Here is a 16,897-nt window from a genome sequence, read left to right as displayed (position 1 = left end):
TAAATGATCATATAAGTTCCATATTATGAGGATTTGGGGTTCAATAAATATTTTGAAAGCTCTTTCTTGCCTTTTATGTGAGTAACTAGGACATTATAGAGAAATCACAATTCCAGTAAATTATTGGTATTAGTATGCAAAATCCCTTTTGTCAATAATTAGTATAGACACCACTAGTTGGGAGTTTTGGGGAGGATCTTGTAAGAAGGAACTCTAGGTAATGCTTGCATATAACTTCAGATAAGACCACTTCACAGATAGCTTTGCTTTTTCCAAACAAAGTTAGCTCTTTATTAAAATAGCAACATAAATATTAATAAATTTATTCTTTATTAAAAAGAAATCAGGATTCACAAAAACAAAACCTGACAACACTATCCTAAATAACACCAGTCAAAAATGAAATAAAAACAGCAATTATAATCCATTATTTTAAAACAGCAACAATTAAGAGACTACATACCAAAACTTTTGAGATGCAGTCAAAGCTGTTCTCACAGGTAAATTTATAGCCTTATATATCCTATTATTAAATAAGAAAGAAATAAAAATAAATGAACTAAGTCATCAATTACAAAGAAACATTAAGAAAACAAAACAAACTTAAGAAAATAATAAAGAAGGAATTAATTAAGAGTAAAAGTTACATTACTGATGTAAAAAATAGTCAAAATAGAATTTATGACATAGCTACATGTTGGTTCATTTAAAAGAATGGCAAGTCTAATAAAAAAAGAAAAATGCAGCTAAAAAATTAGAAATCAGAAAGGAGCTATAACTATAAATATAGAGGAAAATATTTTTAATTGCAATAATTATATATAAAAGTCTGCTGATTTTAAAATTCTATGAAAATGCATTATTTTCTCTAAAAATATTATTTTTTAAATTGATACTCAAGAAATAGTAGTTAACCTCCCTAGGCCAAAGTTATGGAAGAAAAACTTCAATGTTTTCAGAGTAATCTTCCACTCACCTACCCTGAAAAAAAGTTTGGAGTCTAAACAGTACTATGGGTGAGTTCTTCCAAATCCTCAAAGAATAAGCTATTCCTATACTCTATACTAATCTAGAGCAGAGAAGATGATTTTTTGAAGCTGATAAAAATAGAATTAAAAAATTTAAAACTACCATCCAATCTTATCCATGAATATAAATGCAATTATCCTACATAGAATGTAAGAAGCTGAATTCAACATTATTATATTATACTGAAAGAGGAAAAAGCCCACCATAATGAAATAGGAAGCATCTCATGCAGAAATAATCCCAACATTAAGAAATCTATTAATATGATTTATTGTAATAATAGGTCAAGGAAGTAAAACCATATGATCATCTCTAGTTTCCCAGAATATGTTTAATACAATTCAACAACTTTCCATAAAATGCTTAGCATACGTGAGCCAGGAAACCATTTCCTTAACCTAATGGAGACCTCTATTTCAGTCCAACAGCTAACATTAAAAGTGGTGAAATACTAATGACATTCCTCAAAAGTCAGGAATAAAAGCAAAATTAATACCATCATTTATTTAATATATGAGGTATAAATATTGTAAAGGAAGAGAGAAATTATCATTAATTACACTTCAAATGATTGTCTACTTAGAAGAGAATCAACTAGGAGGATTAATGGAAGAGTTCAAAAGAATTACCAAAAATCAATAGCTTGAGCCTACAAGGAGCAACCAGTTATAAAACATAAAGAGAAAATGACCCCAACAAAGATATGGCATATCTAATGATTAACAAGAAATATGGAGGACCTACAAAATTACCAAGGAATATACCTTGGTATATTGTATATTGGTATATTCGTATACCTTGGTATATACCTTGGAAGCCTTCAACAACCTTGACATGTGACAAGTTCCTGAATGGAGAAATTAATATTACAAAGATGGCAATTTTCCTCCAATTAATTTATAACATTAAAGCAATTCTAAACAAAATGCTAATAGAATTTCTCTTGGAACTTGACTGAAAGACAGCTAAAGTTTATCTGAAAGAATAAATTCACAAATAGAGCTGAAAAAGAAGAGTAATGTTTGCCCCATTAAAAAGTTAATCACATAATAAGGCAAATTATGAAATGACAGTAATTAAAACAGCATGGCTCAGGAATAGAGAAGACTACCAGGCAACCAACAAACAAACAATAAATCCAGAAAACACTCCAAGTGTATTTAAGAATTTAATATTTGGTAAATGTGGTTTAAAACAATGGAAGAGGGAGTTTTCAATAAACGATGATGCAACAACTAAATAAATAGTTAGAGCCTTAATCACATCTATATCAAAAATAAATTCCATTTGGAGTAAAGATTTCAATCTTTAAAAATTAAGAGAAAAGAAAACATAAACAAATATTTATATAACATTGAGATGGAGAAGACTTTTTTAAAACATATCACCAAGAGCAGAAATCATGAAAGAAAAGATAGATTTATCTAAATGGAAAATGTAATATTTCTATATATCAAAGACATCATGAATTAAATTGGTACATATATGACAAGGGGCATAATGTCTGCAGCATATTGAACAAATAGTTGATTATTTTAATATATAAAGAGCTCTTAGAAATCAATAAAAAGTGAACTCCCAACTAAAAAATTAGCAAAGGTGTTTATTTGTTCCTTCAACAGGTATTTATTGTGCATCTGATATGTGCCAAGTTGTGCTAGGGGCTGGACATACAGTGTTGAAGAATCTAGACATCCAGACACAGTCTCTTCCCTCATTCATTCCAGAATGAGAAACAGACACACATACAAAAAGTAAATAGACAAATAAATAAAGTTACAAATTGAGAAAAGGGATTGAGTAATGAAGGAAACAAACAAAAAACTGGGAGAAGAGTGGTGAGGACTACTTTCAAGCAATGCTGTGGGCAGGGCTTTCTCAGGATGTATTTAAGTGTCACATAAAGGACAGCCAAGGAGAGCAGCTTAAGCAGAGATAACAGCATTTCCTAAGCCCCTGAGGTGCAAAATAGATCTTGGCATGTTGGAGGAACCAGTGCAGCTGCATCACAGTGGGCAATAAAGAGGGGAGCATGGTTGGGGGTGGAGAGAACAGTAAGGGTCAGTTCACACAGCACTCTGTAGGCCATGGCAGGGGGTTTAGCTTTTATCCTGTGAGCAACAATTTACTCAACTCAAGTTATGATCATTGTTTCCACTCTACCAAGAATGTGCCGAAGTGGGTGGTGGGTCAAGAGTAGAAGCAGAGAGAATAGGTATGACTGGCGATCACAGTAATCAAGTGAGAAAAAATACTCATCAGGATTAAATAATAGCATTGAAAATGGAAAGAAGCAGACAGATTAAAGGTGTATTTTGGAGATGAAGCTCATAGATTATGCTGGCCTATTTGATGTAAAAAAGAAGTCATCAAAGGATCAAGGGTGACTCCTAGGTTTCGAGCTTGGTTGTTGGACGGCGGTGCTATTTACTGTAATAGAGAAGGTGAGAGGAAACAGGTTTGGGATGAGAATGAGGAATTCGATTTTGGACATGTTGAGTTTGAAAGATCTGAGTCATCCAAAGGAAGATATTAAGCAAACAATTAGAAAGAGTCTAGAATTTACAGGTCAAGGGGGGAAACAAAGTTGAAACCTTTAGCACAAAGACAGTACTTAAATGGATGGAAATTGTTAAGACTGTCCTGAGAAAGTACATGGAAAGAAAAGAGGGAGCTGAATGGAGGTGAGAGACCTCAACTTCTCAAAGCCTGGCAGAAGAAGTATAACACTGAGCAGTGAAGGAGGAGGAAAACCAGGAGACAACAGTGCCTTGGATAAGAAGACAGAACATTTAAAAAGCAGAGAGTGGTCAAGGTGAGGACAGAAAGGTATCCTCCTTTGTTAGGATAACACGGAAGTGACTGGTAATCTTAACAAGGACACTTTCAGTGGTGGGGCAAGGGGAGTCACATTGTGGATTGAAAGCAATTGGAAGATTAGATGAAGACAATATATAAAGATAACTCCACAGAGTTTGGTTACGAAGGAGAGCTGAGAAATGGCTACTGGTGGGAAAGACGTGGTTTAGATTGAGGACGCTGGAACATGTCTGCAGGGAGATGAGAATGATCCATTCAAGACAGGGACTGATGATGTAGAAGAGAGAAAGGGGAAAACCTAAGGAGAAAAGTCCTTGGAAAGGCGACAGGGAATGGGATCCAGAGCACAAGAAGAGGGGCTGGAATTTGAAATTTCCTCCATAGTCACAAAAAGGAAGGAGGAGGTTACCAAGGTAGCTGGGTTGGGAGGTTGGAGGGTAGGAGGGTTTTGTGGTGGGAAGATGAGGAGGTTTTTATGCAGTATCTTCTCTTTTCCAAGGGAAGTTTGAAGTAAACAGGTAGGAAGGGATCAGAAAATTTGAGGAGAGATGAAAAGGTATATGCATTAGAAGTGGGAAACTGAAACTACAGTGGGAACAACAGCACCAATTTGAGGTTGGAAATCATGAGTTGAAAGTGAAACTAACTGCACTGTGTGATTTTCTTAAAGAAAATGTTCAGTTGTCCCAATAAAGCCCATGGAAGGCAGATGGTAAAGTTTGTCCAGAGCTGGGAGTTTACAGGGAAAGTAAATTGGAAGAAATTGAGGTTAAAGATTGCTGAGAGCACTATATTTCAAGGATTATAATGATGGACCGTGGCATCCAGGCGAGACAAGGAAGGAAGTGAATCTAGAACAGGGGCTGGTAGTGGGGAAAATGAAGTTAATGAATTAGCTGTCAGTAAACAAGGGATCCAGAAGGATAGGAAGATGATCAGAGTGGAATGTCTGAGAACCTGTTAGCTCAGGTCCTTCTAGAAGCAGACACCAAGGCAGCCTTCAATTTGCAAGAGTTTTATTGAGGGGACATCTGTGAAGGAGAAAGGTAAGGAAACAGGAGCAGGGAGGGGAAGGACTTCATACCATAATGCAAGTCTGACACCTATGAAAGAAGGGGATCCAGCAAGAAGAGCCTTAGACTGCACGCAGCGCGGCTCTAAGAAAGTTCAACCAGGCTGCTGAGGAGTCCCCGAGACAAAGCTGCTCCTTAGAGGAGTCCTGCATGTCACATGAATGGACCATCACAAATACCCACACGAGGCTCAGTTAGGGACTGGGAGTAGCCAGGAGGAGCATGGCTTCAGTGCAAACCCGGTAGTGGATCTCCCGGGATGCAGTCTAGAACCATGGGGGCAAGGACTGATTCCTAGGGGAAGAAATGGTCACTGGGGATGAAGTTACGAGGAGGGAAGTTACAAGGATGTTGGAGTTCGAGTTCAACCAGTTACGCATTACACACTCCAGACTGTGTCGGTGACCCCGCAGTCATCGGGGATTTGCACACTCACTAAACCAATCTCTGGCAGACAGTGGGACAGGGGTGGGGAGGAGCTTGTTGATGATAGGATTTGAGGTGAAGAAGACTAAAGCGGGAGCTGGCCTTTGAAGAACTAATAACGAAAGAAACTGCCTAGGAAGTGGATAAATTACAAGGAGGGAAAGAGGTTGCTACCGTCCAGTGGGAAGATTCTTTAAAAAAAAAAAAAAAAAAGCCGGGGTTTTGGCAGGATGAGGAAGTTACGCTCGGAGAGCAGCAAAGACTAGCAAGGAGGCCAACCTCCCGACCCGCCGGCCCTAAGGCACACGGTCCTCCTGAGGGGCTTCGTGGGCAAGAGTTGTGAGGCGAGCCAGGTTCGGTCACAGCGAGCGGGTGAAGGGAGGTCTGCGAACAGCTGAGCACACCGCGGAGTTCGCTGCCGTCGGAGCGGACTTGCCCGAGCCCGGGACGGTCTGCAGGGCGCGCGGGGAAGAAGGCGGGACGCGGCGGGGGCGCCTGAGGTCCTCGGGCGGTGCGGAGCGCTGGCGTGGTCCCGCCGGTGGCCGGGCGGCGGCGCTCACGGCGGCGCGGGCTTCCCGAGGCCGCGGGCGGCGTGCTGGCGCTCCCGGGCGGCGCCGCCGCGGAGCTTGGCGCGGCAGCTGGCGGCGGCCTGGCGCGTGGTGACGGCGCCCGCGGGCGGGCAGCGGCTCCCCGGGGCGGCCGGGCGCAGGGCGGCGGCGCTGCGGGGCGACGGCTTCCCGAGGCTTCGGCCCGCACGGGCGGCAGCGGTCCCCATGGAGAAAGACAAAGACACGCCGGTTAGAAACGGGACACACGCGCCGGCTCCTCCCAGCTAATCCGGGCGCCGCAAACCCGAACTCCGCGCGATGCCGTTTCCGCCCAACAGGTTGTCTGTCCCGCAGACGCCCAGAAACCTGTGTCGCTCGGAGGAAAACGGCCTCCGGCTGAAGTCGCGTATGTGTTTTAGCAATTAGAGAAAACGTATCAAAACCCTTAAATCGTTTCGTACTTTGACCCGATTCTCGTTTTAGAATTTTCCCCTAAGAAATAATTATGAATACGTACAAAATTTCCATACAGGGCGTTCAGTACAGTATCTACAACAGGAAAAAAAAAAAAAAAAAAACCAAAGGCGAAGAAAATTAAAGAAAAAATTTAAAGAAAAACGGGAACTATCCTATATCCAACAGTAAGATGTCAGTCGGATTATACTCTTTCTTAGAGTAGATATTAGCCTATCGAAATAATGCTGGGAAATAATACCTGATCATATGGGAAAGTATTTATACTAGACGGAATGAAAAAATCAGTTCTCATCCCCATTTGTAATGTGTGTGGAGAGGTGTATACTTATGTGTGTACATACACAGCACACCACACGTGTATAAAATAATGGAGACAAAAACCCCAAATGGTCATCTCCAGGTGATGAGGCCGCAGGTAATCTTGATATGCTTCCCAAATTGTATACAATAAGCATATTTTTATAATAAACAATACACTTAATAAAACTTTATTCCCTTCTTATGTTCCCATTCTTTCTCCCAAGTCAAATTTCTGAAAAGAATCGTATTGTTTAGAAAACTAGTGGACATCAGGTTTTAAGAATGAATGGATGGTCCCCAGTAGTTTATCTCCCTGAAAGGTAATGAGTACATCAGAGTATTACAAAGCAGCTTGTCTCTTAAATATTACGCAGTTAATATTTAACTGCATAAGCAGTGTCTTTTGTGAAGTTATACCTTATTTTACTCTAGTAATCATTTCTACTTCAGAAAAAAAGGAGGGAAAAAAGCTTTCTGGGTTTCTAACAAACCTAATTTGGTTTGTTAGACTTGGGAACACAAAGTTTACTAAAAACAGAAAAAAACATATTTTTGGAACAAATGTTTTACAGAATACCAACGTTTTAACAACATATTCAATAATTGTCTCTTTGACTTCAAAGAACTTAGTGGGAGCCAAATTAAAATGTTACAATGAACTAGTCTAAACATCTTGGTCTTCCAATATAATACATTTAAATTTTTAGCGGTCATTAATACCTAGGAAGCCTGGTTTTTGCTAAACCTTGTCCCAGGAAAATGCATAAAGATGACCATAAAATTATATTAATATAATATAGGGGTGGGATTCCAGGGCTGTGTTGTTAATTTGATACAAGATACATTATAAGTTCCAATGATATTTTTAATTTTTTTTAATGTTTTTTTATTTTTAAAAGATAGATACTCACACAGAGTGTGAGTGGGGAAGGGGCAGAGAGAGAGAGAGAGAGAGAGAGAGAGACAAAATCTGAAGCAGGCTCCAGGCCCTGAGCTGTCAGCACAGAGCCCGATGCGGGGCTTGAACCCACAAACTGTGAGATCATGACCTGAACCAAAGTAGGACGTTTAACCGACTGAGCCACCAGGAGCCCCTTTTTAAAAAAAAATTTTTTTAATGTTTATTTATTTTTAAGAGAGAGAAGTTCCAATGATATTTTAAGCCGAAGTGACCTCAGAGTTGTCAGGTTGATTTTACTTAATGATGAACAAATCCAAGTTTAGATGTTTATTACAATAGTGCTTAAATCAGTGATGACCTACTCAACCACACCATACTGCAAGTTTCCTTCTCTCTAAAGGTACTGGATAAAATTATCATGTCTAGAGGCATACTTTTAGTAAAAGATTTTCAGAAATAAAATTTACAGAGAACAAATCCTGAGAGGCCAAAAAGTTTGTATTAACTAACTGTTCCTGAACAAAAAGATGGTTTATGAGCTTTTTAATAAAGCATTTCTTCTCCAAAAACCTTATTTTTCACCAAATCAGTTAACATAAACAGGATTGAATACAGATACGCAAGAGCATTTATTTTTGGTGCTATCGTCTTTCATTCTCCATACAGTGAGTCTATTTAATTTGATATTTTTGAGTACTGTTTGTCTCAGTACTGTGCTTAGACACTAAGACCAAAAGATTACTGAGGGTTCCTACCTTTGAGAAGCTCTATCTAGAAAACTGCCTTCAGATTATTAGGATAACTCAGACCCTGGACCTAATCTGAATCCCTATATCACCCTTCAGTCCTGCCAAAGCTTTATTTCTCACATTCTTCGCATGAGCTTTCTAATTTCCCATGATTCCTTTGCTCAGATTCATCCACAGCATCCCACTGTCTTCACACTAGCTAAATTATTAGTTCTTAGCCTTTCAGGAAAATCAAAGACCAGTCTGAGATTCTGATTAAAGATATGGGCTTTGTCCTCCAGAATTATGCACAGAAATGCATACCCATATACTTTATTTCACTGCACTGGAAACTGATTTCCTGAACATAAGCAATGTATAAAAAACAATATTTACAAAGGATTATACCTCCCTCATATTGTTATTTTTCGTAAAAGAAAAATGGCTTCCTGAAGAAAATTAATTTAAAAGCTTCTAACTGCTCAGTAGTAAATTTCAATTATATTTGGCTTATTGAAGTAAAATTATGATATGGTCTTTGATACAGCAACACGTACGTCTTCTTTGATAATCAGTTAGAACTTTTTTCTCCATGGCAACAAGCAGTGAAATCTTTGAATCCCAAAGGTACACAGAACCCAAGCAGAATTCCAAAGAACGCTTTGTCAGGTTAAGGTTACCTCTGTACCGCAACACTAAATTCCTCCAACACTTTAAAAAAAAATTTTTTTTTAAGTTTATTTATTAGAGAGAGAGTGGGAGGGGCAGAGAGAAAAGGAGAAAGAATCCCAAGCAGGCTATTCACTGCCAGTGCAGAGCCCCATGCGGGGCTCAAACTCACCAACCGTGATATCATGACCTGAGCCAAAACCAACAGTCAGACGCTTAACTGACTGAGCCACCCACGAACCCCTCCTCCAAGGCTTTCAACCTAGAGTCAAGTAATGTTATTTCCCCTGCTTTCAAATTAAATTAAGACCTCTTGAAAGGCAGCAAACCTCTGCCTAGTAGAGAAAAACATCATATTCTGTTCCTATTTCTTGGTAGTACCTGTTGGAAAGGTAGTGACAGCAGCTGATACGGAAAGTAATGAGACACAGTCACGTGTGGCTAGCCTTCCCTCATCAAAGCAGGAAAACCATGACGTATGCCTGATATGATGGGTGCACATTTGCCCTCAGAGTGCTAGTATTTTTTTTTCTTCCATTTGAATATTAGAGAGAGAGAAAGACAGGATTATTTTGAAACTGTTGACAGTCTTTCCAATGTCCAAAAAGGGTCCTAAAATGGAATTCTTTCTTGAGGGCATCAGGGAGCACATGAAAACGTGAAGCTTGATGCACTGAGAGGCATCAATAGTTTATCCAGTTGCATGCTGAACAAAAATGGCAGAGCATCCGTTTTCTTCTAATTCTGGAGTTAGTGGTATTTGACAGAAGCACTGCTTCAATTCTCTTTCATGGACCATATTTAAGAAACTCTATACCACTCCACTCCCCTATCATGTATGATTATTTCTCACCTCTATGCTTTTGTTCTTGGCATTTCACCCATCAAAAAAACGTTTTCTCCCTCCTTACGTCTATTCAAACACTTTCCACCCCTCAAGACCCAGACCAAAGCCACTCCCGACGAGCTTTCCCTGATCATTACAGTCTGAAATGATCTCTCCACTTTCTGAACTCCCACAACAGTAACTACCCAGGACTGTTGGCTCCAAGTGTGGTTCTGAGACCACCAGCTTCAAAAATGCACCATAATCTGTATTTTTACGAATACCAGAAAAAGCTATGGCAATGTCTCCACTGTTTTCCTAAATCATTCTGCCACTCTTAAAAGAATAACTGATCCCCAGATGGATGGAGAGGGGAAGGCTGACAATGCTCATTGTTGCTGCAGTGACCAACTCATCTGTTCCTTTCTGTACCCATTTCCATACAAAACATTTTGATTCGCCAGCTGTGTGTCCTACCTGTAACGTCACTGTCAACTGCTGAATTCACCACCATCGTACCTCTCCCTCTGGGTTTTTCAACCATTACCTCCCAATTCCATGGCAATCCTGCTATTCTAAGAATCCAGATGCTGCTACCATTTTCAAAATAACTTTACATTCTATGAGAAAGAATTTAAGCAGAGCTTGAAATGAAGGTAAGCATGATTAGAGGGAAAGGGCTATAACTGAAACATCATCTGTTCAAATAAGATATAAAATTATACATATTCTAGAGCTAAGCAGTAACTTGAAGATCATCTCTTTTAATAGACTCACATTGCAGATGGGGAACTGTGGAGAATGAGGTATTTGGGAGCAAAAAACTGAAACTTGAAAAAGAAAGTCTCAAAAACAAAATGGTAGCAAAGTCATTCAGAGCTAAAAAGGATTGTCCTAATTAGCTGATGGATTCCATATTAAGGGTAAATGAAATTAAGGAGTTAAAAGACTTAAAGAATAAAGGATGAAAATAGCTCAAAGTGTAAAAGATGAGACAGATCAGTCATCTAAAGAAATGGCCCAAAAGACTGACTTTGATATTACAAGTATCAATGTGACCTGAACTCAACACCAGTTATACTTATTAATATTAGTTATTATTTAATTACTGTATGCCAGACACTGGGCTAAGTGTTTTATAGGTATTAATGCAAATTTATTAAACTCCAATGGAAAAAAAGGTGCTAAAGGAGATAGTCCATGGTAACTATGTAAGAAAAGAAATCAAGAAATCAAAAGCTGGCCATCTGTCTGCAGCCTGGTCTAGTAAAAAGGATGCTCTGAAATTTGAACATCTGGTCTGAGTGGCAAATATATTCCTTGGGAAAGATGAATGCATCACACTACCAGAACTTGCTGATTTGGGTCACTGTGAGCTGACTCAATGCCCATCAAGCAACCTTCTGATTACAATTTAGTAGACTGTAGATTTGCCTGTTTGGAGAAAATACACTGAGCCATAAACATGAGAAGCCAGTGCATCTGATACCTCTCCCTGCAAATTAAAAAACTAGCACTGTAATATTTATACACCAGTATCTAGGAGGCTCGTTAGATGACACAGTTCTCTAGCACCCAGTCACCTTGCTAGATCAACCAATAATCAAGGCCAGCCTTAGAAAGTAATAGCCATGTCAAAGTGACCTGTGAGGCCTGGAGGGGAGGCTGGCCTGCTCTGTCTTGCTCACCATCTTCAAACTACAATGCTATGTGATTTTGAACACATACTAAACACATACATGTGCACATGCATACAGCGCACGCGCATGTGCGCACACACGAACCATTTAGGAATGAAAATGATGGAAAAAGGAGGACAAAACATAGTGTTTCTCCAGACTCCAGGGCACCACCTTGTGAATTCAGAGCTTTGTTTTTACAGCAGAAAAGGCTCAAGATTGAGGATTGACTGATTTAGAGACAGAGAGAGAGAGAGAGAGAGAGAGAGTGCAAGCAAGGGAGAGGGGCAGAGAGAGAGAAAGAGAGAGAGGGAGAGAATCTTAAGCAGGCTCCACACTCAGTGTGGAGCCCGACATGGGGCTTGATCCCATGACCCTGGGATCGTGACTTGAGCCAAAATCAGGAGTCGGAAGCTCAACCAACTGAGCCACCCAGGTGCCCCAAGATTGTTTTTTTTTAGTAGCACCAATAAGTATTTATTTCACTTGTTCAAAGAAGTTAGCCAACTAAGGAAAAAAAATTCAAGTAAAATTTAGACATATAAATTTATACCAAACAATAAATATCAAAACATTTCCCAGGTGCCTGGATGGCTCAGTCAGTTGAGCATCCCCCTCTTGATTCTGGCTCAGGTCATTATCCCAAGGTTGTGGGATCAAGCCCTGCAGCAGGCTGAGCGTGAAGCCTGCTTGAAATCTCTCTCTCTCTCTCTCTCTCTCTCTCTCTCTCTCTCTCTCTGCCCCTCCCCAACTTGTGTGTGCTCTTTCTTAACATAAAAAAAAAAAAAAACACTAAAAAAAAAAAATTCCCATGTCTCACACAAGACACAGTTATTTAAGGGTTCTGGTTTTTGTTTGGGGTGTTTTGTCAGTTTTTGTTTCCTGATAATATCTCCATAGAAGAGAGACCTAGAAATATAGCAAGGTTCTACCATGACTTAATCACAATTTTTGACAAGACTTTAGCTCTCAATCTTACACCAAGAATTCCAAAGTCTGAATGCAATCAGAACTGTCCAGTTTGAAGATAATACACATAAAAGCTGCACTAATGCTATAAACCTCAAAACTACAATCTTATTTGTTCTACTACTAAATCTTAACTATTGTGAAAGTATTACGAAAATATACTTTTAGTATGATTAACTTTTTTCCAATCAGTAATGGAATTATAATTAATACTGTTTTCAAACAGAATTACTCAGTAAACAATGCATTGAGAAGTACTGCCACCTTTAGGGAGAATGCAGGATTACTGTCTATCTAAAGTAAAATCCAAATATAAATACTTAACCTCTATAAATCCTATCATGGACATCTGGCATGGGACACATTTTTTTTTAGTGGGTTTGCCTTTTGTGATATGGTTTGGTTGAAAAGATCTAAAATGAAGGAGTTCTTTAGGCCCCATTAATCTCTAATAAATAAAGCAATAATTGCACTGATACATAAGTTAGGCAAGAGAAACCCAGAATGATCAAAATTAAGAATACATTTTTATACAGATGATCATGAGTCATATCAAGATTAACACATATAGTTACAATCCATTTTGAGAAACAAATGAAAAATTATTTCTGTTATTTGCATATGAGGTTGGAGATTTAAAAATTCAGAAAATAGGGGCGCCTGGCTGGCTCAGTCGGTGAAGCATGCAACTCTTGATTTTGTGGTTGTGAGCTCAAGTCCCATGTTGGGTATAGAAACTACTTACAAATAAAATCTTTCTAAAAAATGGAAAAAAAGGTATTTAAAAATTTAGAAAATAAACATTTGTGGTTTGGTATTTATAACATCATTGCCTTTCACTGGCACTGAGAAAGATTTTTGTACATACCAGAAAGATTTTTATACAAGTCTAAAGGTAGATCTTTTCCCTGAAAACTCTACCTGTCACTTCTTTTTCAAATGAAAATTTCCTAATTAGCTGTTATTGGTAACTAGCAGTAATAATTCTTATATATATTTCACTTATCTTTTAACTTCAACATATACCATAAAATAAATCAATAACCATGATCTCTTTCTGAAAGTGATGTGAAATACTACATTATGGTCACATAAGAAACTCAATGTATACTAGAAACAAAAAATGATTTAATAATTTGTCCATTCATATGAACAAAAACTATTTGTTTAAATGATAGACAATATAGTAACATGAAAGTTCATGGACCAAAGAATAAAAATATCCAGTGTCCACAAAATTCAGACATACTGCCATGTGAAAAAGTGGGGGGAAAAAGCAAGGTACAGAAAAGTGTATACAAACATGCTACCATTTGCATAAAGGGGAAGGTATACATTTATATGGTTATATATACATAGGACAGCTCTTGAAAGCCCAAGAAACTGGTAATTTGACTCTGGGGTAGAGAATGAGAGATGGGATAGGAGGAAAACTTACCTTTCACAGAACACCTCATAGTACCGTTTTTTTGTTATTTTTTTTTTTACATGTATGTGTTATTACCTACTAATCTTTGAGAGATAGCTGGCCTCTATTCCTGAATTCTTCATTAACTACACATGTGACCTTGTGCAACCACTTACCTCAACTTTTTCCACTTTAGAATGAGGGTATGCTAAATCTCTAGAGTCCCCATCTGCAATTCAACAGAATTATGGCTCAAAAAACAGCATATACAAAATGCCAGGTGGCTAAAAAAAAAAAATAACTATAAGCCTTACTTTGCAGTGACTTATATAACACAATATTGTAATTACTTACACTTCCGCCTGCTCTGTTCCCATGAGGCTATAAAAAAAAAAAGGCAACATAGCAAGCAAAAGAGTCTGAGAATAAACTTTCTGTTTGGCAACAATGTTTCTCTTCTTTCTTTCAGGTTAATCCTCCTTTTTTATATATCTAAACTATGGCTTCCAAGATATAGACTCCTAGAATATACTTGATAAATGAACAAATATTAAAAATAATTGTAAAAAGGTAGAATTTTTGCAGTAGAGTTTAAAAATGGATCCTAAGAAAAAAAGCTGAAAAATCACCTCCTATTCCCATAAAGTTAGCCCAAGAATCTCCCAAAATCATTGATAATCTTCATAAACAAGATACTAACAGAACCAGAGTAGCCAAGAGGAGAGCAATAGAAGGTTTAGACCAAAGTAGGACACAAAGAGGTGACAGAAAAGACACCCAAACTGACAGCTGGGGAACAGAAAACAGGAAGAGGCCTGGGGATCCGTTCATTCATTATCCCACATGCTGCGGAGAAAAACTGTTGGGCCTCAAAGGGCTTAGAGTCTAATCGTGGGGCACACTCTAAATAATGATGCCATAGTAACACACAGGGTGAGAGTGAATAATAAGTGGTAAGGTAAATGTTGTGAGTTCATCAAAGGAAGAGGTCACCATGGGTTGGAGCTGTCAAGAACAGAGTCACAAAAGAAAGAGGATTTTGAACCCTGTGTGATAAGCAACAAGATGATGGCAGCATGGACCAAGTCGGCGCTCGTAGTAGGATGATGAATTTAGTTTTAATCATACTTTGATTTTAAATGGTAACTTTGCCAAACACGTGAGAATCAGGGTTGCCAAATTTTCTCTGCAGACTCCTACTACGTAGGAGTGACGACACACTAGCACTGTATCAAAAGTGACTGAACAGGCTAAATACAAGATCACTATGCATCTAAGATGCAACTTTTAATAGGGCAGGGCGCTGAGGTATGAGAAAATGTTTGGCAACCCTCTTCCAGTATTTTCTTGCGAGTACCTAGCATCATTTCCTACCACAACCTTCACACACTTAGGAGTCAGCTCCACCCAAGATACACAAAACCGGGAAATCAAGAGGTGCCAGTTTTACTTTTCTATCGATTGAGTCTGTGAATTGGGGCTAGCAGATGAAATAAAGTGCTGTGGATTTTACTGCATCAGAAGGAATGCCAAAACAACACAAAACAAAGCAAAACACTACCTTCTATCTCCCAGTGATCTAGTAAAGCTAAAAGAATAATGTTTAACCACTTAATATATTAATTTTGGCATAACTTCAAGGTATTCATTATCTTCTGGATAAAGAATCTGGGTGCGTTTTTGGTAACATGATAAATCTTGTAAGAAATTTCTACACAAAATGTCTAAAATGTTGGCACGGGGCAAGAAAGAATATCAACAAATATAAAGGTTATTAAACAAATGAAGTCCTCAGTGCAGACAATATGTATTCTAAAATTCTATTCCACTCTGCATTTTTGTTACAAACTTTCAAGTACCGAAATACCTTTATTCAATAATCTTTTAGTGACTTACTGAGGTGAAAATGGGTATATTGAAAAAAAAGCAATGTTTAGAAACAAATTTATTTAGAAAAAAAGATTTGAAACAAGTCTTAAAAGTTTATGATTTAAAATAATTCTACACAGGGCGCCTGGGTGGCTCAGTCGGTTAAGCATCAGACTTCGGCTCAAGTCATGATCTCATGGTTCATGGGTTTGAGCCCCGCGTCAGGCTGTGCTGACAGCTCAGAGCCTGGAGCCTGCTTCCGATTCTATGTCTCCCTCTCTCTCTGCCCCTCCCCTACTCACCCTGTCTCTCTCTCTCTCAAAAAAAGAAAATAAACATTACAAAAAAACCACTTTAAAATAATTCTATGCTATGGCAATGTACCTTGTTTTGACATGGATATTCAGTTTATGCTAATGCCCATTATTAAAGTTCAAATAACAAGAAAATGAAACCATTTTCAAAACATTAGAACAGAAAACTTTAAATGTTCCCCCCCCCCCATTTTACTATAGATTATAAGGTTATAATAAAATGTTGTTTTATTATAGCTGTCCTCTTCTAGTTCAAGTCTGTCAGCATTTCTATTATTGACTTTAGTTTTTAAGGGTCCTAACTCATCCATAAATCTACTCTATTAAAACCTGACACAGAAAGTCTCCCAGGAATCCTTCCCTTCAAAGGCAGATTTTATTTTATTTTATTTTATTTTTTTTTTTTTTCAAAGGCAGATTTTAAAAGTTAATCAAAAGTTGGACAGCTCAAATGGTTTACAGTACAACGTCATTACTTTCAGCCCCAAGCAGGGCTGACTTCTTAAAACTCATTCTACACACTCTCCTCAACATCCATTGGTCCGTGCCAGGTAAACAGATTGTTCCATGTCAGTTCTGAAGGGACAAAAACCTCCACTTGCGGAGAATTCTAGCGGCTATCTAAATGGCAAGATCTAAAGTTCCATTGTTAGGTTCTCCCTTCAGAAAGAAGTGAGAAGAAATTGGGAGAAACCAGTGAGGGCCACAGGAACATATATGACAATGCAGGACCTAGCTTTTAACTGTTATCTTAAATATTGACCCATCCAAAAAAATGTAGCTTGGCAAAATAAAATCAATATATTTCAATCATCTGTTCAATATTTAATAGCATATTTCCCCCCTTAGAATCTGGCTGTG

The 16,897-nt window shown here is 38.3% G+C and overlaps 1 protein-coding gene across 10 annotated transcripts in view; it reads right to left on the bottom strand.

The window, feature by feature from the left end:
- Positions 1–2,184: 2,184 nt before the first annotated feature.
- ZNF800 (zinc finger protein 800) overlaps positions 2,185–16,897 on the bottom strand; it is a 188,101-nt gene continuing 173,388 nt past the window's right edge. For 9 of the 10 annotated variants that reach the window (XM_058724399.1, XM_058724402.1, XM_058724400.1 and 6 more), the window contains one exon: positions 2,185–6,091. In XM_058724399.1, coding sequence (XP_058580382.1) covers positions 5,905–6,091 — 187 coding nt within the window. In that variant the 3' untranslated portion in view covers positions 2,185–5,904. Of the gene's footprint in view, positions 6,092–13,553; positions 14,083–16,897 lie in introns of those variants that run through there. The other variant, XM_058724410.1, reaches the window with a different exon arrangement.

Source organism: Neofelis nebulosa, chromosome 4, assembly GCF_028018385.1.
Source record: "Neofelis nebulosa isolate mNeoNeb1 chromosome 4, mNeoNeb1.pri, whole genome shotgun sequence".
Lineage (NCBI taxonomy): Eukaryota > Metazoa > Chordata > Mammalia > Carnivora > Felidae > Neofelis > Neofelis nebulosa.
The sequence above is the reverse complement of the archived record's forward strand: the minus strand, read 5'-3'. Positions and strand labels throughout refer to the sequence as shown.